This window comes from Euprymna scolopes, chromosome 10, assembly GCF_053919585.1.
Source record: "Euprymna scolopes isolate OS-2025 chromosome 10, ASM5391958v1, whole genome shotgun sequence".
NCBI lineage: Eukaryota > Metazoa > Mollusca > Cephalopoda > Sepiida > Sepiolidae > Euprymna > Euprymna scolopes.
Genome location: NC_136491.1, coordinates 158,811,320 through 158,833,346, shown reverse-complemented (window position 1 = coordinate 158,833,346; position 22,027 = coordinate 158,811,320). Strand labels below are relative to the sequence as shown.

General features: G+C 27.2%; 1 protein-coding gene and 1 long non-coding RNA gene across 2 annotated transcripts in view; one reads left to right on the top strand and one right to left on the bottom strand.

Moving 5' to 3' along the window:
- Nucleotides 1–17,716, top strand: part of LOC145286333 (neuronal calcium sensor 1-like) — a 682,613-nt gene extending 664,897 nt beyond the window's left edge. The window contains exon 8 of the mRNA XM_080135259.1: nucleotides 194–17,716. Coding sequence (XP_079991385.1) covers nucleotides 194–295 — 102 coding nt within the window. The 3' untranslated portion in view covers nucleotides 296–17,716. The remainder of the gene's footprint in view (nucleotides 1–193) is intronic.
- The window catches only part of LOC145286334 (uncharacterized), a 347,817-nt gene that overhangs the window by 150,478 nt on the left and 175,312 nt on the right, over nucleotides 1–22,027 (bottom strand). The window lies entirely within an intron of this gene.

Sequence of the window (22,027 nt, the reverse complement as noted above, 5' to 3'; positions counted from 1 at the left end):
TTTTTTAACTTTTTCTTCATTTCATTTTTTCTCCTTTGAGGTTAAATCAAACTGTTATTTTATTTATTTTTTATTTTTTTTTCAATTTTTTTTACTCTTTCCAATTTTTGCTCCATTTTTTTTTTTTTAACTTAAAATAATTTTCCTTTTTTGACCCGTACCATTTTAAAATTTATATTTTTGTTTTATTTAGAACAAGGACGACCGCCTAACATTCGACGAATTCCTGGAGGGCTCCAAGAAGGACCCAACGATTATCCAAGCCCTTACTCTCTACGATGGGGGTCGACTCTGATGTATTTCCCGCGTAACGGATCAAGCATTGTCATCTTCATTGAATTCTTCCCATTAAAAAAAAAAAATACTGTTGTTTGAACTTTGTTTTTTTTTTTTCTTTTTTAAAGAAAAAAGGAAGGAAGGAGATAAAAAAAAATGTTAAAAGCCCACAACTAAAGAGGAATGTAAAAATGAATTAACAAGTTTTTTTAAATCCAGCAAAGTTAATTAATTTTTTCTAAAAATGTGTTTAAAAAACAACAACAAAAAAAAGAGGGGGAAAAAATAACCAACAAGAATAAAATGAACCAAATTGGGGGAAAAATGTCCTGGTTTTTTGGACAAACGTAATTTTCAGGACATTATGATCTTGAAGGCATCTCACCATTATCTTTTATGTTCTTTGGTTTTCTTCTGGTTTTCAAAAAAAAAAGAAAAAGAAAAAAAAAACAAGGAAAAAAGAAAAAAAACAAGGAAAAAAGAAAGAAAAAAAAAACAAGGAAAAAAGAAAAAAAAAAAAACAGGCACTAGCAGACATTCTTTTTCCAGCATTACTTTTAGTTTATATTACTTTCTCTTTTAGTTTCATGATATAGAAAAATTTATAGAAAATACCAAGCCATGAAAAATAGCAAAAGACTTATGTTGGTGGGATGGGGGAGTATCAGGCGATGCAAATAAGATTTTTTTTTTTAATAAGACAAATAAATTACTCTTAAAATATATATAGATATATGATGTTGGAATTTATTTCTGCCGGTATACTTGGTGCTATTATATACATTTATTTTTTGTTGTTTTGTTACTTTTTTTTGGTTTGTTTTAGCAGATCAAAGAAATAAAAAGATTCTCACACAATCAGCATCCTCATATTTTTTTTTATTATTATAAAACTATTTTAGCATGACACGTGATTTTTAGATGGTTTCGTTTGCATTGGTTAATCGACATTTTGAAGAAATTTTTTCTTGTCCTCAAAACTGTCATCTGACTAAAACGGGAAGAAACTGGGTTCAATATACAAATTTTTTAGAAAATTAAAATATTTTTAAACTACATAATCTTTTATGTAACAATGATCTCCTCTCATAAAATCTAATTATAACACCAAATTTGATCTGCTTAGGATTTCTTAATTTTTACTTTAAAATGATCTACAAAACCCTTAAGTTAGTATTCAGTCAAAAAAAAAAAAGAAAAAATTCTGATAAACCGGTTCTGTTTTTTTCTACTCATGTGACATTTTTAAAAATAATTTGTCAAGAGATGACAGCAACTGTGAACGCAAATATTTAAAAAAAAAAAAAGAAAAAAGCAAACTCGCTTATATAAGAAAATCTGGTACAGTTTTTTTTATATTGCAAAACGATGCGTTCAGCATAACCACAATTTGTAAATGTTTATCAAGATGATGGAAACACTATTTTTTTTTTAACAAAATGAATTAATTATCAAAATACTGGAAAAAAAAAATCAATAAACAGAAAGTCATAGGATAATAGAAAAACGTTTTTTATAAAGAAAAATATAGAAAGTTCATTTGAGGAAATGTAAATGATTACAAATGTTAGCTGTATATATAATATACATATATTTTAGCCATGCACGAGGGAAATTAAATTTACGATGAAAATGCAACCATTAGATTAGGTATCACATTGTATTTTTTGTGAGGGGCATACTCGTGTATGTGTAGGTAATACCATTAAGAAAATGATTTAGTCCATGGGGCTGGGAATAAATTGTTTATTTAATGATATTACCTATCCAAACAGCTGAAATGTCCACAAAATAGCACCAGGTATACTGCCAGAAATAAATTCCAATATCTATATATATATATATCTGAATAGCAAAATGAATTAAATCGCAGATTAATTAATCTTGTGGTTTACAGTTATACAAAATATTGTTGGGTAAAAATATTTTTATATAAGACAATCCCAGCGAAATAAAATAGGTCAATATACTAGATAGAGCATATTAAAAATTGTAGGTTTAATATTAAAAGTTTTGCAGTAAAATACAGAATTTTCAAAACAAAAAAATTATTTGAAAAAGGAATACATAACATTTAACTTTATATGTCATGTATGTCTTGTTCAAATAATAAATTTGTGTTTTGAAAATTCTATATTTTACTGCAAAAATTTCAATATTAAACTACAATATATATAACTTCCTAAAAGGTTTAATAAACATTATCAAAACAAAGTTTAATTAAAAAGAAATAGAACAAAGTTATACATTGCATGTGAAAATCAGATTTAATGCAGAAATTAATCATTAAAATATATCAGATTTTGTATTATCGATTTTTCAAAATCAATTTTTTTTTTTAAAGTAAGAAAATACTGTTTAGTTAAAAATTTACACGTTCAATTATTTGCATTTGATTTATTCCAATAATTTTCAATTGATGCAAAAATGTGAATTTTAATGAGCAAAATGTCTACGAATGGAATGCTAACAAAAACTAACATTAAAAGGAGTCGACTTACAAGATTTGAAATAATAAATTTTATATCATATAATAGATATGAAATGAAAACGACACTATACCTATTCGGGGTTAACTTGCTTCCTCTGAAGGAGGAAGTTTCATGGGAGTATGAAATTCACAAGCGGTCCCCAGTCGCATGTATATCCATGTTAGAGGAGATGACGATGTTAGGTTTTTGCAACTTTTGCAGGGAGATGTCGACGTCCTATGTACAGCACCTGGAATTTTCAAATTGGTCACCCATCTAGTACTGACTAGGCTCAATGTTGCTTAGCTTCTGTGAGCTAACGAGAACCGGTGTGCCAATGTGATGATACCGTATAGATTATATATGATAATATATAGATGTTATATTGATGGCTATTTAATCTTGTTTGTTAAATCTATTTTGAGTTGAAACCTTTTTCCTTATTTAATTGATTTCCTCTTATCCCTTAAACATCAAAGAGTTAGTTTTTTTTTTCTTTTTTTTTTAGGCTAACAATAAAAAATTTTTTAATTTCCAACTATCATTTTTGGGAACAGAGTATCATTCCTCGAGTTTGTTTAGATGATTGAATTCGTTATTTTGTAAGGTAAACAATCCTTCAGAATAAACACCGATTATTTAATTGCAATGTTATTACAATGTTATTACTCTAAACTTATTACAATGTTATTACTCTAAACTTATTACAATGTAACATAGTTTATTCATTGTAAGTTTCTTTATTTAGATCTATTCTGAAACAGGATGATCTACACAACTGTATCTTGTTGAAAATACAATTATGCTTTTGTTTTAAGCAAATTTTTATAATTATAAAATATATTATGAAATATAGAACAAATAAAAGACGGTCTTTGTCTTGGGCTAAAGGACGCATTTTTTTTTAATTTATTTTGGATGTTTTTTTCTACAGTCATCTTCTTCAATCATTAACTGCTGTTGTGGAGAACATTTTTATGGATTGTATATTTGAAGATGGCCGGAGAATGAATTGACCCAAAATTCTGTTGTAAAAAAAAAACGAGTGCAAATGGCTGAATAAACTCATGGTATATTTTATAGATTTGTTCCCATAATGCAATGTTTGGTTTTTATATATCCAAGAGGAGGGAGGTAAAGAAGAAAACATTTCAGTATTGGAAATTTCTTAAAATAGTATTTTAAGGTGACGATTTTAGATAAAGTAGAATTTCAGTTATTGAATTGTTTTAGTTCGATTTTTTTTTCTTTGGACGACCATTACAGTATTTGCTTTCTTCTTTTTGCGTTCCACTTCCCTTTCTCTTTAGAATAAACATACTTTTGTCCAAAACTAATTGAAAAAGAAAAAAAACTGAAACTAGTTTACGTTTTTAGTAAAAAAAAAAAAAAAAAATGAATAAATAAAGATCTCGTTTCTTTCCTTCTACTCTCAGATTTAAGGATATTTTATTAATTGTTATTTTGAACAACAAAAATTATCGCCTTCCCCTCCCCATAAAATATAGAAGGTGGGGGGGGCTTAAATGTTAATAAACTTATTTTACATCCTCACAACACATTTGTCTCTTTTGAACAAGATTTTCAGTTCCTCCCCCTAATCCTCCCCCTGATTGCAGCACTTTTAACATAATTTGGTTTAAGAGAATTCTAAAACCTGCTGCTTGGCACTATTCAAAAACACCTTATGCTATCAAATTCTTTTTTTTATCAAAAAAATACATTTAATTTCATAAAAATAAAATTATCATGAGCGTTATCCATGATAGCTGGGGATGATTCAGCATATTTTATTAACATTTATTTTTATGTGCTTTTGCAAACAGCTCAAAGCTAGCTACTATGTTGAGTGATGCATTATGGTCATCAAATTTTGGTTTTAATAAATCGGAAAAGTCAAGATAAAATAAAAATTACCGATTTTGTAGAATAGAGCTCTAACTATTCCAGAATTGGTAATTTTATTTGTTAAAAAAATTCTTCATAACTCAAAGCATATCCGCATCAAACAGCTATCATTGAACTGTTTTGTTTTAAGTGTAAAAGTCTACAATGTTTTAACAGTTCAAAGCTAGTCGTTATACTGAGTGATACATTATGGTCATGAAGAATTTTTTAAAAATAAAATAAAATTGCATATATATATATATATATATATATATATAAATAAAATGACCAATTTTCTAGAAATTTGTAGAATACAGACCTAATTATTCCAGAATTGGTAATTTTATTTGTCTGCAATTTTATTTGTTGAGAATAATAATGCATCCACATCGAGCAGTTATCTTTTAACTATTTTTTAAAAATGTGTAAAAATATATATGAATCCGTGTTGAATCATCCTCAGTTAGCATACCCAACAGTCATGATAAAACAGTAAATGTTTTTTTATCCAAATATTTTATTTAATTTAATGGTTTTTATGATATAAGGTGTTTTGAAATAGTGTTGAAAGTGATACTTTTTTTTTTTCGAATTCGTCTAAAATAAATATTGATTTTCATTCAAAACAAAACTTATGCTTCCTTTTTTCATCTTTTCCAACCCGCCACGCACAAAGGAGAAAAAATAATGTCTCCTAAAATGTACTGCTACCAAACTCCCTAATAATATTTTTTTTTATATTTCACTTTGTCTTAAGTTTCTAGAATTGAAAAATTAGATTTATTTTTTATTTTCATTAAATATATAACAAAATGTGTTTTTATTCATATTTTGAAAAAAATTAGTTTTAGTATAAATTATAATGTCATATAAAATTACAAACATTAAGATTAATAAAGAAAAGGGGAGACTACTCTTTTAACTTTCTTCCATGGGACAAATGCAGAATTATGTCCCTTAGTAACCCTCATCCCTTCGAATCCTAGCACAATAAGTTTTGAATTTATGTTGATGCTATCAAGGAATGTCTGCATTATTTTTGCATGGTCCCTTTGACACAGAACTCCTGCACTTTTTAAAAATATTTCTCCATTTTTCTGCTGCACACTGTAAATGTTTCTGGGTTTAAAATAATGCATTTGTTAAAGAAATGTGTGCTGCCATCAAAATTCTTACTAGCGTGTTGCACTGCACAGTTAAAGTAGAACAATTGCATAATTGTCGTTTAGGTTGTTGAACTGAGCTTCCGATCAAGAAGACGCTGACTTTTTATTTAAAAGTTTTCTGAGTCACAAACAGATCTCTGTGTGGATATAATTATTTATTATTTTATTTTGGTACTTAAACAGTATAAGGACTGTGGAATCATCTGGGCAGTTTACAGAACACTATGTTTTGATTTTTTTATGCAAATGTTGGCCAATTTTTTTCAATGAAAAATATATTATTTTTGTGAGTACAAAACTAATTCAATGAAAAGTTAATTGAAAACTTTTTTAAATTCAATGAAAAATTAGTTGAAAATTTTTGTTTAAATTCAATGAAAAATTAATTGAAAAATGAAAAGAATATTCTTGAATAATTACTAGACATTTTTTATGAAATTTTTAGAAAATTAAATTTCAAATCAAGAAAAAAATTTAGGGTAAGTTTCATAAATAAATATTTATTCTTAGGATAGCAAACAGATATTTTTAACAAAATTTCATTTTTTTGTTCAAATCAAGATAAATATTTAAATTTTTTTTTTTAATATAATAAATCAATGATAGCAAATAAATGTTTTCTTCATATTTTTTTTTGTTTTTTGTATTAGGGTTCATGTGCACAGCATTTGAGTACTTTCCGGCATTTTCTATAAATAACCTGTGTGAATCCTACAATAGCACAATCCTTATACTGCATAAGTAATTTTTTTTAATTACTGAGCTGACTGGTTTATATATAAACAAGTCATGAAGCAACAACAAAAAAATTGAGTTAAAATACTTTAAAAAAAGAACAAAAAAAACACACACACAAATTAAATATGTGACTCGTTTAGATTTTAGTTTTTTTTCTTTTTTTTAAGGGGTGTATGTTTTACGAATTAAAGTAACCCCTCAACTCAATAGTTTTTTGGTCTAAACATTTTTTATGTGAATTCTGTAAAAAAAAATAAAAATAAAATGCAAGAAACAAAATATGCGTAGAATAAATTAGTTTATACTAATTAGCTTATTAAAATTATGTATAAAAGAGGAATCCATTGGGAAACGAGACTCATTTCAAATCTTTTTTATTCCTCTTAACATAACAATTCAAACTTGAAAAGTTTGTGCATTATTGCACTAATTTTTGTGCACTGCTGGATGCTTCTAGTTTTAGATCTTCAAAATTTGTAGCCTTTTAGTAAATGTACACAAACACACATGCATAAAACGATTCCATTTGTCATTGACTGAATTTTTACCTCCAGGAAATGAAAATGGTTACCCATACATTTTCAGTGTTTTTTTTGTTTTTTTTTAATAAATTGAACTTAAATTTTTATTAATGTGAAATGCTTTTAATAAAACCTTGATCCAAATTTGCTAAACGGTGATTGGCTAATATTTCAATAACAAAATATTCGACGATGTCTTGTTCAGAGAAATATTCACAAAAAAAAAAAAAAGATTATCTCAACATGTAAAGAAAAAACATTTCTCCCCCAAAACTGTTTTCTTTCTTTAATATTTTGAACAGTTTTTTTTGGTTGCTTTTATCACAAAATAGGATTTCTTTTATTACAAACAAACATTGTACAAATACGTTATGTATGTGTACATTATTGATTAATACTTATATAAATATATATATATATATATATATTTCTCATACATCCAGCGATACATAAACACATATTTGTGTAATTACAAACATTTGTTAAATTGTGTTTTTTCTGTTCAAATCAAAAAGAAAAATTAAAAATAGTCTTTTTTTATTGTTAACATTGTTTGTTTTTATTTACTTTTTCATTTTTGTTGCTATTTCCTTTTTTTTTTTTCTTTTTTTTCCTTTTTTTTTCTTTTTTTTTTTTTTTGCTTGTTTTATCCGATCAAATAAAAGCATTCTTACAAAATCAGGGATTTGTCTGGTTCAACATCCTCATCTTTTTTATTAAAAAACATAATTTCAGCATAACACTTGATTCTAAGATGATTTGTTTTAGGTTTCTTTCACATTTGTTTATCGACATTCTGAGGATTTATTTTCTTATCCTCAAAATTGTCATGTCTGGCTAAAACAGGGAGAAATTGGGTTTAATATACAAAGCTATTTAGAAAATCTTCATAAATATGAGAAATTAAAACATTTTTACACTACATATTCTGTAAATGTGATAATTATCTCCCCTTATAAAAGCTCTAATTATAACACCAATTTTGGTCTGCTTAGTGTTGTAGGGTTTACCTGAAAATAATCTGCAAGAAATATCTGTTAATAGTCAGTACATTCTATTCGTAAATATGTACTGACATGTTAAAGGACTTATCTTGTCAAGAGAAGAAAAATGAAAATGTCTTCTCTCATAAAAGAGGGCTTATGGAAACACAAATAATGATAAAGATGAGAACAATAGTCCAATTAATACAAGTAATATAAACAATCAGCCTTTATCTAAAAAAATTAGAAATTTTAAAACCGATCTAGTTTTGTGATGCACTCTTAGCTTTTAGAAAAATTCATTTTTAAGGGATTGTATTTTTTTATTATATGTATTTTTCAAATATCCAACGCTATGATACATTTAATGTGAATATAGGATTAGATGTTAACTTTGAATTAAAAAAAAAAAAATGATTCATAAAGAACGGTGTTAATATTTTACTGCATAATTCTCTCGAATAAATCCAAATAAAATCTTTACTTTTATTAATGTTCAAATCGATTTTTATCCAACATTTGAATAAACAATTCGATCTTCTAATCAACAAGTGGAAATGCAGGATTTGAATTCCCGACTTGAAAGAATACTTTAATCCCCATTTCTTTGCTATTTAACATTTTTTTTTTTTTTTTTTTGTTAAAAAATGACATGGTCTATTTTTATTGTTGAGCTTTATCCAAAACTTTGTTGTGAAAAAAAAAAAAAGAAAGAAAAGAAACAGAAGGATCACACTGTAAATGCTTCCATCCTTTGAATGTTCAGTCGAAAAGGGAAAAGGGAAAGTGCCACCTGTAATTCATCTATCCTAAAATGCACAGACAACATTGTTGACCTCGATCGATTCACAAACATTGCTTTTAACGCGTTTTTCAAGTTAATTCAAGGGGAAATAACTCTTGCTTTAATAATTTTAACTTTTAACAAAAGTTGTTGATTATCTTAAGGATCATATTCTTCATATATTTACACACAAAAAATTGTTTTCTGAATCCAAGTATAAATGTATACTCATTGTTTATGCATTGGATAAATTATATTAAATTATTATTTCAAGAAAAAAAAAAAAAAAAAAAAACTTGTACACTAATGATCATAAAAAAATAAATAAATAGGAAAACCTGAATATTGGTGGGGGGGGGGCGTTAAAAAATGTTTAACATTTTATTTATTTGAATAGGAAAAGTCATCTGGGTACAAATATTTGGCTTGTTCTTCCTGTTTGAATTTCATTGATCTTTTTTTTTAATTTATGAAATAAAATTTTTTTTTTAAAAGTGAGAAAAGAGGCTTCCAGAATTTTTTTTTAACAGAATTTCTTAAAAAATAAATAAATAACCTAAAAAAAATTTGTCATGGTAATTCTGACATCAAAACCCAAACTCAACTACGGAGGAAAAGTAAGCGTAAACTTTATAATAACAATAGAGATATCATGAAATCAAAGCTCTTTAACGATTAACATCAAATAAAACAATTTTTTTAATGTTATTTATTTTACTATTTATCATTCGTTTTATAGCATTATCATTTTTAGTTTTTATTTAACTATGATTAGTGAATATTACTATGTAAACATTATCCAATTTAGCATCGATGAATATTTTTTTTTAAGCCAAATGCTATAAGTTTTTTTGTTGTTTTTAAAGAACTATTTCTTTCCCTTTAAGGATATGAAGCAAGCTTTCGCCCATATCAGGGCATTTTTAAGCGATTTTTGTTTTTCTTTTTATAAATCTTTTTTTTTTTTTTTTTTTTTGAGATGTAAAAATCTCTCTGGGTAACAAGTATGTTGGGATGTTAAACGGACAGTTTTTAAGCCATTTCAGGTGCAACACATAGCTCACGCAACAATATTATAAGAAATAAGCTCACATATTTTTTTTAAATATCGTTATTAATGAATATTAAAATTTAAAAAAACAAAAGCAAACGATATAAGTTTTTTTAAGTTCTACCTTATTCCTTATAATATTAATAAATATAAAATGTCTAAAACTAAAGGAATCAAGCACATTAAAATTTATCAGAAAAATCTTAATAACAAAATTGTCAGCTTTTCAGCATCAGTAACTGCTTGAGCGGAGGAGGGGGGGACATGAGACAAATCTATTTCATTGGTTAAATTGGAACTTCATCGTTAAGTTTAGACAACAGTTTTAGATTTACCTTGACAAATTAAAAATATTGTTGGAATGTGTCAATTTGCATCTTCAATATTTTCAGAGTTTCATAAACGTTAGGGAGAAAATGGCTAAATTATCTTTCAATGTTCTATCAAAAATACTAACCTCATTTCAAATTTAGCAAAGAAACGTTGAAGACAACTTACGAGGAAGAAAATTGGAAGTAGTCGATTAAAAAAAGAACCCCTATCTTTTTAATTGGTTTATAAAGTATATTAATAGAAACAAACCATATCTTCCCATTAATAAGTATTTTATTAAATATATATATATGTATAAATATTCATGACACTGCTTGATTTAAACTATGTCCACTGCCTTTGCAATGATCATTTAAAGTATTTGCACGTTCAAGCTAAAATCTGGTCCAATTTACGTTTTATTTGAAGTCAATTTTTTAATCAAAGATTTAAAAACATTTTTAATTGATAATTAATTGCTTTGAATAGAATGCTCTTTGAAGTTTTTATAATAATTATTTTTAATTGTTGAAGCAGTTTAAATGCTAATATTTTCTATTGTATAAGGCTTGCAAAATTTAACTTTTAAAAATGAAATTTGATATAAAATACTGATGCCGGTACAACTTTGTTTAAGTATTATTTTATTTAAAAACGTGAAGAAACAAAAAATACTTCAAATTTAGCCAGAAGTTAATTTTTGAAATTAAAAGTTTAAAATCACTTTCAAATGGTTGAAAAAAAAAAAAAAAAAAAAAAAAAATCAACGTGGAAGCCATTGTTTTTTTTTTTTTAATCTCTGTTAATGTTGAGAGAAAATGTCCGGAAACGATTTACTTTATATACTTCAACATTCGAAAGTGATTTTAAAGCCTTCAAATTGGCAGATAGAAAAGGAATTTCTAGAATAAATATGGTTCATTTATATCCTAATGATTGTAACAATGATCTGACAAAGATTTAGAGAATTAAGTCAATTAAGGAGGATATCAATGGATAATTTGAATAAAATTTTCTTTAAAAAAAATGTGATTTGATATAAAGAAACTCCAAAAAGATATAATTTTCCTTTAGTAAAAAAAAAAAAAAAAATGTTTTTTTAATGTACAGACAAAATACATATTTCTTTTTTATCGTCGAAGAATTCCAATAAAAAACACAAGGCAAATGGACAGAGTTTGTACTGAAGATTGCTTTCTGTTATAAGCAAAACTTCCAGCGAGTTGATTTTTAACTGAAATGGTTGAATTCATGAAAATAAGAAACATTTTCATGTTGGTGGATCTGACTTTTTAGCAGTGGACGCTCGATTTTATACGTGACATTTATTGTCAAATATATTTTAGACATAAAAAATATATAATTTCTAGTGATAAAACTGATTTTTATTAACGATAAAATGATAGTTAAATAATTTGTTGTTTTTAACAATTGATTCATTTTTGAACTTGAATATTTAACAGGTTTTAAAACGTTCATATTTAATAAAAAAACGTTGTAAGAGATAAATGTAGTTTGCCTGAAGCATTGTTCAGTGTGTATAAAAAGAAAATTTATAGAAGGCATTACAATGCAGAAGTGTAACAGATAGACATGAACTGAAATAAATGAAGGTATGTAAGGATGTAGATTTACTTTTATTGATGTAATATGTGTTTTGTTGGATTATACTGACGAAGAAAAACGCAATGTTAAAAGTATGTAAATAAATACACACACATAATTTCAAGGTTATGAGAGATTTTTAAGCATGAAAATGATGTTTTTTTATATTAAATATTTTAGTTTTTATATTTTAAGCAGTCTTCCCTTCTTGTTTGCAAAAAGTAGCGAAATAAAAATGAAAGACATTGAAAAACAAAAAAAGTGGAAATTTGTAATCAGTTATACATATTGAAATCAATTGCATCTTTTTTTTTTACCGGTTTAGATGATCGCTAATGCATTGCAAAATTTAAAAAATATATATATATATATATATATATATATATAACATTCCTCTTTCACAAACGCTAAAAATAATTCACTTGAACTCTTTCGAACATTGTTGTAAAGGAATGAATGCTGTCTAAAATACACATTTCCACTTTTTTTTCAACGTCTCATTTTTATTTTGCTACTTTTTTGTGAACAAAAGTGGAGGATCGCTTGAAATATAAATTTAAAAAAAACCCATTGTTTTCATGCTTCAAAAAATTGCTCATAACTTAAATTACTATTCTAGAAGCATACATGGAAAATTAAACACACACACACACACACACACACACATATATATTGTATTAATTAAAGACTAGTGGGATCTGTGGAAACTCCACAGCAGACTCTTTTACATGTAATATATTGATGTTAGCATTCTATGAATGTTCAGTGCAAATATAGACGCCCCGATATTATTGCAGCTCTTTTATTAAAACTGCAAACATATATTTCTGTCGATTCTTATATATTATAACGTTGTGTTTTCAAAAAAAAATAAAAATAAAAAGTCCATATAACTTGGGTGCATCTGCTTGAATAGAATAATCGAATCCAAAACCAAACTTATGGAGAATTCTTGATAAAATTATTTATTTAAAAAATAGATTACTGGAGTGGCATTATCTAAAATAGAAATCGAAACCAAAACTTATGAAGAATTCTTGGTAAAATTATTTATTACAAGAAATGGAATGGCATAATAATTAAATGACAGTTACTTAGAAAAAAAAAAAAAGATGTAAGCATAACACACAAAATAACACACACACTATTGTATTGATATATAGACGAATCATCATAGCTGCTTACACATTTATATATCTTAAGTTGTTTCAGTTTGTGAGTGTCCATTACACCTCTGCACTATATCAGCTCCTATAATCATTGTCTAGTGTTCATATAAAAGGTAATTATTAGAATTCAATACAAAGATGTTTGGGATAGACACGAATGAAAGCCAATTAAGACATGCAATGATAGAATAAGCAAATTCATCTTTTCTTGATGCAATATGCACACACACACACACACACACACACACACACACACATATATAGCTTATTATTTTGTGTGTGTTTAGCTTCCTCTTTATATGTATTCTTATATTCTTATATTCTTATACTCTTATATTCTTACTCGTGTCGGTGTGATCTGATGGAAGTTTGGTATCATGCTAGTAAGACTATAATAATCTATTAAGAGTATATAAAAAATATACTTGCATATGTTGTATCAATAAAGGGGAATCTGCATAGCTAAGTTCACCCTTATATATCTTAATTTGTTTTCAATTCGTGTCTATCCATTACACCTCTGCACTGTATTGTTTTCTATAGATTTCCTTTATATAAAAAAAACGTTTTTCGCTTAAAGTAAGTTAAACAGCTTTTAAATTTAATTTTAATATTTTGAGATAAATTCACTTTTTTTTTTTTTTTTTTTACTTCAAACAAATAAAAAAAAAAAGTTTAAAATAATGGGTGCTTGGCCAGAATTGGACATCAATAAAAAACAAAAAGAAAAAAAATTTGTATGATATGTGGAACCATGATAAAATGCAAATATTACAAAAAAAAAAAAAATCATGTAAATTGATTAAGTAATTTTTTTTCTTAAACAAGAAAATCAAATTTTATAGCTAAACTACGAATGATGATTTTGTGACAGCATTTTGAAAAAAATCGTCTGCAGGAACAAAGGAGATAATTCTAAATAATTCAAATTTGTGAATTATACATATAGAGGGGGGGCATTGGAAAAACTCAAATTTGTTTAAAAATGATTTTTCTTTATGAAAATAAAACTATTTGATTAAGTTACTTGATTTTTGGTGTATGCTATTTTTTTGTCATGGGTACGTATATCGTACGGATTTGTATTTTTTCAGATGAATACTGGACAAGCATCAAATATTTTTTCAAAATTTTTCAGATAAAAATTGCTAATTTGTTTTCAACTGTAAGAATAACATAAAATAAGAGACTAATCCAAATAAAATTACATTTTTTTTTAACAGCACACCCACAATCTAACTTTACGAGCCCTCATTGCTTTCTAGTCAGGCTTTAGTCTTTTTTTTTGTTTTTTATTTTTACACAGGTTTGCCATTGTCATCAGATTTTAATTTTTTTTTTGTTTTTCATTAAAAAATGTTCATTTGCTGATGCCTCGTTTTGTTTTACCCATAATTTATTTCGATTATTATTCAGATTTTTTTTCTTGTTAAAGTCTGTTTATTTAATGTGTTACTCGGCTAAAATGAATTTCTTCATATTTGAAAAAGAAACCTTCACGAAACATAAAAGCGTGTTAATTATAGGTGTTCATTTTAATATTTTGGACAGTTATATGCATACAAACACACACGCATATATACATCAATATTTATTAATACAGATATGTATACATTTTGCTACTCTGGATTGACAATGTTTTGACCTGTAGTTATTAATGACCAAAATCTCCTTGGGTGAAAAGTCCATCTTTCCATTTATTCATATTAGAAAACTTGAATGAAAAGATAAACTTTTTGTCCGTGGAGATCGAAACATTATCATGCCAGTGTAGCAAGGCTTGTATATGTCTTTATAAATAAATATTTATATAAATAGCTCTATTTGTGATTGAGCAATATTATATAAACCCGGTGGAAATTGTCTGGATTTTATCCTACGAATACATTCTTTACCTGGACTAATATATATATATATATATATATATATATATATATATATATATTGGTAACATGTCATTATTAATATGGGTGGTTTTGAGATCCATGAAACTTTTTCTTTTCATGATGTATTAATTTGCTGTTGTGCAAGTTTTGTGGGATGATAAAAAAGGACGCTAATTGTTGATATTTCGATAAGCGTTTTCGATTGTCATTAATATACAATTGTAAAAAGAAAAAAAGTTTCAGCAATTTCGATACCTGTATCAGTGTATAATATATATATAGAGAGAGAGAGAAAGAGAGAGAGAGGCTAATAACTGCACAATAAGTTCAAAGAATAAAAAGGTAAATCCTTAATATGATAACAATTATTTTATTTTCTTTATTCCGAAGAAAATAGTTTAAAATTCCAAACACACAATAAAAACACAAAACTCATAAAAGTGAAAATTTGCAAAGTAAGAAGTTCCAAGTCTTTATTTTTTCATAGCAATTAAATTGTGGAGGAAATTTTAACTTACAAAATTAAAAAAAAAAATTCTTTTGAACATAATAAAACTACAAATTTTCAATATTAATGCAATATTATTTTTTTAAGATGTGCAAACACAATAATATGTTGCTATGATCGATGAAATAAATCCACAGTTTTATAAAGATAACGCTTTGATGAGAAACATTTTGTTTCAAATTAATAATCTTTGATAAAAGTTTAATTACTTATGGAATCTGAAGTAGTTTTAGTAGAAAGATTCGTACATTTAGTTGCAATATTCAGTGTTTTAGCATTCCTAACTTTAGTATATAAAAAGAGATGGAATGCTTATAAATTCATTCCAACAAGTTAAAACAAAATGATTTGGTTTTTGAATCGTTCACATTAAACTTTCTTTAATCTTCGTTATTCATTCCTTTTATTACTTCTCCCAAATATTATTCCGAATACGTATCGTTAGAATATGTATCATTAGAATACCATTTCATATAAGAATAAACAAAAACCCAAATAACGAAAATAAACTTGTACTGTAAATAAAATAAAATCCATAAGAAATGAAACCCAGAATTTATAATTTAGATTTTAGATTCTTATTCATGGATAAAATATTATATCTAACCCAGACATTGTAGTTCTTTTTCCAATAAAGTGTCTGGCTTACAGAAATAGAAAAAATAATGGAAAAATTTCAATTATATTTATTTCTGCATATTACTGATTTCATTTTTATAATAATTAGTATTTCAGAAATTCATAACATCAATTTAGAATAATGGCTGCAAATAAAATTAATTAATAATGGAAAATTCAAATTATCTTACTTGTTTATTGACTTGAGGCAAAAGCTTATAAATATGCAATCAGTTATTGGCTTGCTTGATATCCAAGATGGCCACCACTGAATTGTAAAACTACATCTCGTATATAAAGAAAATGTTAACAGTTAATAATTTGAAAAATTTATGAAAGCAGAGTTTAAAATAAAATATAACTAATATTTTGCATTCTCTGAACGGTTTCAAACTCAAATCAGTATTTGAAAATTCAATTTTCAGGAGTTTTTTCTTTGTTAAAACAGCATATTTAAGAATGGAAAACATTGCAATTATTTTTAAATGTGCATTGATAGGACTTGGTTTATTTAAGAAATTTAAACCTGCATATATGAAACTGAATTTCTATGAATATAATTTCCAATTTTAGATCCAAATCAACAAACATTCGTGAGTTCCATTCGAGTTTCACCATTTTTAACATTTTTTTATTTATTTATTTGTTGAAAATATTTCATCTTAAAAAAAAAAATTGTTTTTTTAATATTTGTTCTTTTCAAAAATAATTCTATGAAATATATTAATTTTAATTTACAATTTGATTATTTCTTTTTTCATCGAATTTTTTTGCTGGGTCATTAGCCGATGCAACTTCTGGTTATTTAACTTTTTCCTTCTCTTAAGAACAATTTGTTTTATGATCATTTTAAAGATTTATACAAATAAAATTAAAGTTATTGAGATTTTTTTCACCCACTTTCTTCCTGTTCATTTTGTATATGTTTTTTTTTTCTTTAAAACTTTGTCTTTCTTACCTTCCCCTCTCTCAAAACTAATTTCCAGGCACCCCATCTTGTACCTGATGCATTGAAAAAAAAATATCTGGCAAATCCTGTGGGTTTTGCCAGTAGTTTGTGCATGTATGTGTGTATATAAATATATGTATGCGTGTCAGCGTCTTTTTACGATCTAGTGACGCTGCAGGCATACATGGGAAAAGATAATGCATTTGGAACTTTCCTAGAGTCCACGCGAATTCAGTTTGAAGACAAATTTTACATTAGTGCCAAAAATCAACAAGATTGGTACGAGTTACTTCCCTTGCCATAAAACTCAAGAGAGGTAACTATTATGATATAAACGATGAAAGAAAAGAAAAAAGAAAAAATTGGAGGTGAGATTTTAAAATAAAATTTACCTTGGTATATTTAATTTTTTCTATCAAAATTATTATTTGAACAACAACAAAAAAGCTAAAAAAAAGCCAAATATTTGGCAATATAAAGTAAATGACTACAAATCATTACATCTAATTTTCTTTTCCTCTTCTATGTTTTATATGTTCTGTATTTATCCCTGACGGAAATTAGCTCGGTAGTTTTGGATGTACTAGAAACCAGTCACAGACTCTAGTTTATAGTTTGTATAATTGTGCGGCTTCAAAAGAAAACAGTGAGAGCAGAAACAAGGATCTTTCAGAAGATGAGAAGACTCGAAACACAATTTTGAAAATTTGTGTGAAAGAAAAATAACATTTAAAACTAAACTTGTAAAACTTGAATTCTTGTGAAATAAATTCAAATCCTTCTCCAATTCAACACGGCTCTTCATTTTAATTTCGATTGACATTTAGTTCCATAACGTTGTTGTACAAACAAAACAGAAAAAAAAACAACTTTTGTGTCGAAAAATAAACATTAACTTTATCACAATTTCTTTTTATATAGAACACATAATTAGCATACATTTGATAAAGCCTCATTAAATAAACACCTGAGGACAGCACCACAAAATGTGCCCCACATTCTTAGTTGAGAATTAAATTATTCATACAACTGGTATCATGTACTGAAACTCGGCAATTTGGCAATGGATTGCTCTGAGGCACACAACTCAGTTGTCTCCCGAGACAGGCGGATGACAACAACAATACTGAGACACGGCTGAAGTTTGGAATTAAGAAACTGCAGTACTCAAGCAATAAGTTGGCATTGCTTATACCAGTTAAATGATGCATCCTTGCTTCAGTCAAGCTGAGATAAGGTTCTGTTTAGTCTTGGAAGGTCCACTTTCTTAGGTTTTACCTTCTCTCTAAGAAGAGGTTAGTTTATTGCTAATCACCTGAGAGGCCCCTACCAGAGAATGCTGATGGGGTTGCTCAGGAATATTTTTGTAGGCCAAAAGTGCATTTTTCCTAGTGCACTGTCTTTGCAAAACCTTCCCTGACCTTGTGTCTGACCTCCGGCAGAGGGTGTAAGTAAATACACCTATAGTAGTGCTTTTACACTAGATGCTGTTTATCATGAGCAAACAAAAGACCAAAGACTCGTTTCCATTTCTGGCATGTCACTTAACAGTTCTAATAAGGGGAGATAATTTATGACTTTTTTACAATTGACTTGTTTAAAATTTAAGTTCAAAATAATTCCATACAAATATCTTAGATGGGACAGGGGTAGGAAAACTTTATACATATCATTCGCCATGGATCGTTTTGGTTAACTGCATTCATTTGTTTCATCTCGAACACATTACATGCATTATATTGGTTATATTAGTTTAATGAAATGTTTTGTATCAGAAATCTGATTTTAAAATTGGATGAGAATTTTGATAGCAACAAAGCTTATGTGTTGTTACATGGCTTTAAAAAGACCAAATGGACCAGTTTTGGTTTCATTTCGGAACTTCATAAAATATTTCATTACATCCAAGTTTAGATAGTTTAAAACTTTAAATGGTTAAAGATTGGGAACGTTATAGATATTGATTGGAAACAGTTATGCAAATAGAAATACATTGCCGTATCATTTGTTTTATCTAAAAAACATAAATAAAATAAAAACATGTTTAAATAAAAAATATTTCTGACGCCAAATAATCGTGCATTTTTCGACTTTGTTTCCATTCACCTTCATTTTAGAAAAATTTAAAAAATAATTGGAACTAAAATGAGATGCTGAAAATTCAAGATTTAACAAAATTTTAGAATTGTGATACCAAATAAATGCTTAAAATAGTCTAGAATATAATAAGTCCATTCAATATGAATGTCTTTTTTATTTTTTATAAATCTTTGTATTTTAGACAAATAATCCTGCAAGTATTGAATCTTACAGATTAAAAAAAAAAATATTTTAGTTAGTTCAGTATTTTAGAAGAAATAAACTTTTTGTCAAAATTTTTCCTCAAATTTAGATATATTTAAAAAAAACTTTCTGAGCCACTGCTCCGTAGGCTGTTCAAATGGTTCATACAATGCAACTACTCTTTCCTAGCTTGGCTTAAAAAAAGAAAAAAAAAAATTTTTTTTTTGCTTCTTGCTTTAAAATCGAATTCTTTTAAAACCTAGCTGCTTTCTCAACCAGGCAAGTAATTATTAATATCCCCAAACATTATAATATTAAAATGTACTTGATTTTAAAAGTCTACTGCAGTTTCATTGCATGATCAATCTTTCAACATGAACCAGATTGGCATAAATATAAAAAGTGAACTTAAAGAATTAACAGTATTTATAAATTTAGTTCACATTTTTTAAATAGAACACCTATAACTTGGTGTGTGTGTATATATATATATATATATATATATATATATATATATATATATATATATATATATACACACACACACACACCAGCGTAAATATAGGCTTCAATTTTGTTAAATAACATACCCTGTTGATTTCATGTTACTATAAGACATTGATAACTGTGTATACAGCTATTTACATATACTCGATATACTGAATACTGAGCTTCCCTGGTAATATGTAGACACAACGGCCTAGAAAGAAAATGGCTGAGTTCTTAAAACGCATCCAACAAATCTTGTAAATGATGTTTATGACAATGATTTCATGCAGATTCTGGCTCCATTCTAGCATTTTTCTAGAGACATTTCACTCTTGCATTACTTCCCTTGTTTTTTAGACGGTGATAGATGATTTGGTGTCCCCGACGAAACATCCTCCAACAGATATTTTAACTGAAGAAATTTATCACATTCTTAGACGAATCATTATTATCATTAGTAGTAGTTTGGTGGAAGAATGATATTTGTCTGTAAAAAATGTTTGACTTTTGAGAACGTTTCACATAGAAAGGGAAAGTAAACAATTATAAGAAATAAATATTACACATTTATTAAAAAGTAAGAATTGTTCACGTTGTTCCATTTATTTTCATATAAAATGTTAATACATATTAAATATTTTTTATTATAATACATATCTGTTGGAAGATGTTTCGTCAGGGACACCAAATCATCTACCACCATCTAGAAAAACAGAGGGAGTAATGCAACAATGAAATGTCTGGAAAAATATGCCGGAATGCGATTCTAGCATGTCATGTGCATTGAACAGTTATTCACAGTGAATTAAAAATGGATTTCGTTGTTAAATACGACAAGAATTCTTTTTATGAGCGACCCAAACTTTCCTTACGACCAATTATCTTTAGAATTTATTTATATGTGGAGTAAGGATTTCTTGCAGTTTCAGTTTTTACATATAACTCGAACTCATCGGCCATTTTCTTTCTAGTCCACTGTGTCTACATATTATCCTCTTAACTTAATGATAAAATATAGTGAGTTGCTACACAAATTTCAATCAGCATTTGATTGAATCTATAATGAATATATTGCATTTGTATAAATACATATTTTGTTATCGTAGAGCTTTACTAATATATTGAGCATTATTGAAATAAATACTAGACCCCTCACCTTAAATATATTAATAAATGTACTTGACTGGCTTGTCTGGTGTTAATCGACATGCCAAATGTTAGAAATCAGTCAGGTACAATTCTGATGAGTGGTAATGCTGTGAAACTGCAGTAAAATGGTACATACATTTTATTATTTATATATCTCTATTTGATAGAATATCGAGACCCTTTTACACAAAATCTGTCTCTATTCAGTTCGGTTTCGATTGAAGTTGCTTTTCATATTATTTTGATCTTTTATAAATCTATATCATCTGCCAAAAGTTTTGCAAATTATCGCCATTCATTTTTGCCCAATTTTTATCTGATATGAAATGTATATTCGATTTATTACAAAAAAGTTGTAGGTATGCAGAATACGGATCATGCTGAAATAATGACGTTAAAATAATAATAATAATTCTTAAAATGGTGGGAAGGGATTTTTTTATTGTTTTAACTATTCTGTGCTTTCACCTAACAACTTAAAAAACAAAAGATAACATAAAAAAATTGAATTTAACTTCAAAATTCTATTAAAAAATTAGCATAGGCCATATTCTGATTAATTACCTAAAGGCTTTCTACCCTAATAGTTTCTTCCCTAGAACAGCTAGACTTTGGAATTCCCTCCCTGCTACCTGCTGCCCTAACCGTACTATATATCATATATATATATATATATATGATATGCAGAAGCTCAAATGTAACGTAAACCAACATCTCGTTAATCTTTCTTGAGCATGATCCCAATTAGTAGCCCCTTACGTCCAAGTGGCAACACACCTTGTTTTGGGGCGAAGGGAAGTAAAAATAAGAAAGTTATTCGTATTATTTTGATTGTTCAAACTACTGTTCTCATCTTGAGTGTTATTTTCACAACGTTTCAGTCAATATAAACGTCAACCTTTTTCAGGTGTATCTTGTCAAACTCAGAAATCTTTCCGTCAATCTCTGGAATCTGCACAGAATTTCAAACAGAACCCTTTATTTAATCCACAGGAGTAGTATGCTCACGTACCGTCAGCCATGACTGGGTGGAAATCGTAAGCAATTCGCAGTTGCTACAACCATGGGTTAAATAAAGAGTTTCATTTAAAATTCCATGCAGATTCCAGAGTCTGGCAGAAAGATTCCCGAATCTGACAGAAAGATTCCCGAATCTGACGAGATACACCTAAGAAGTTCGAA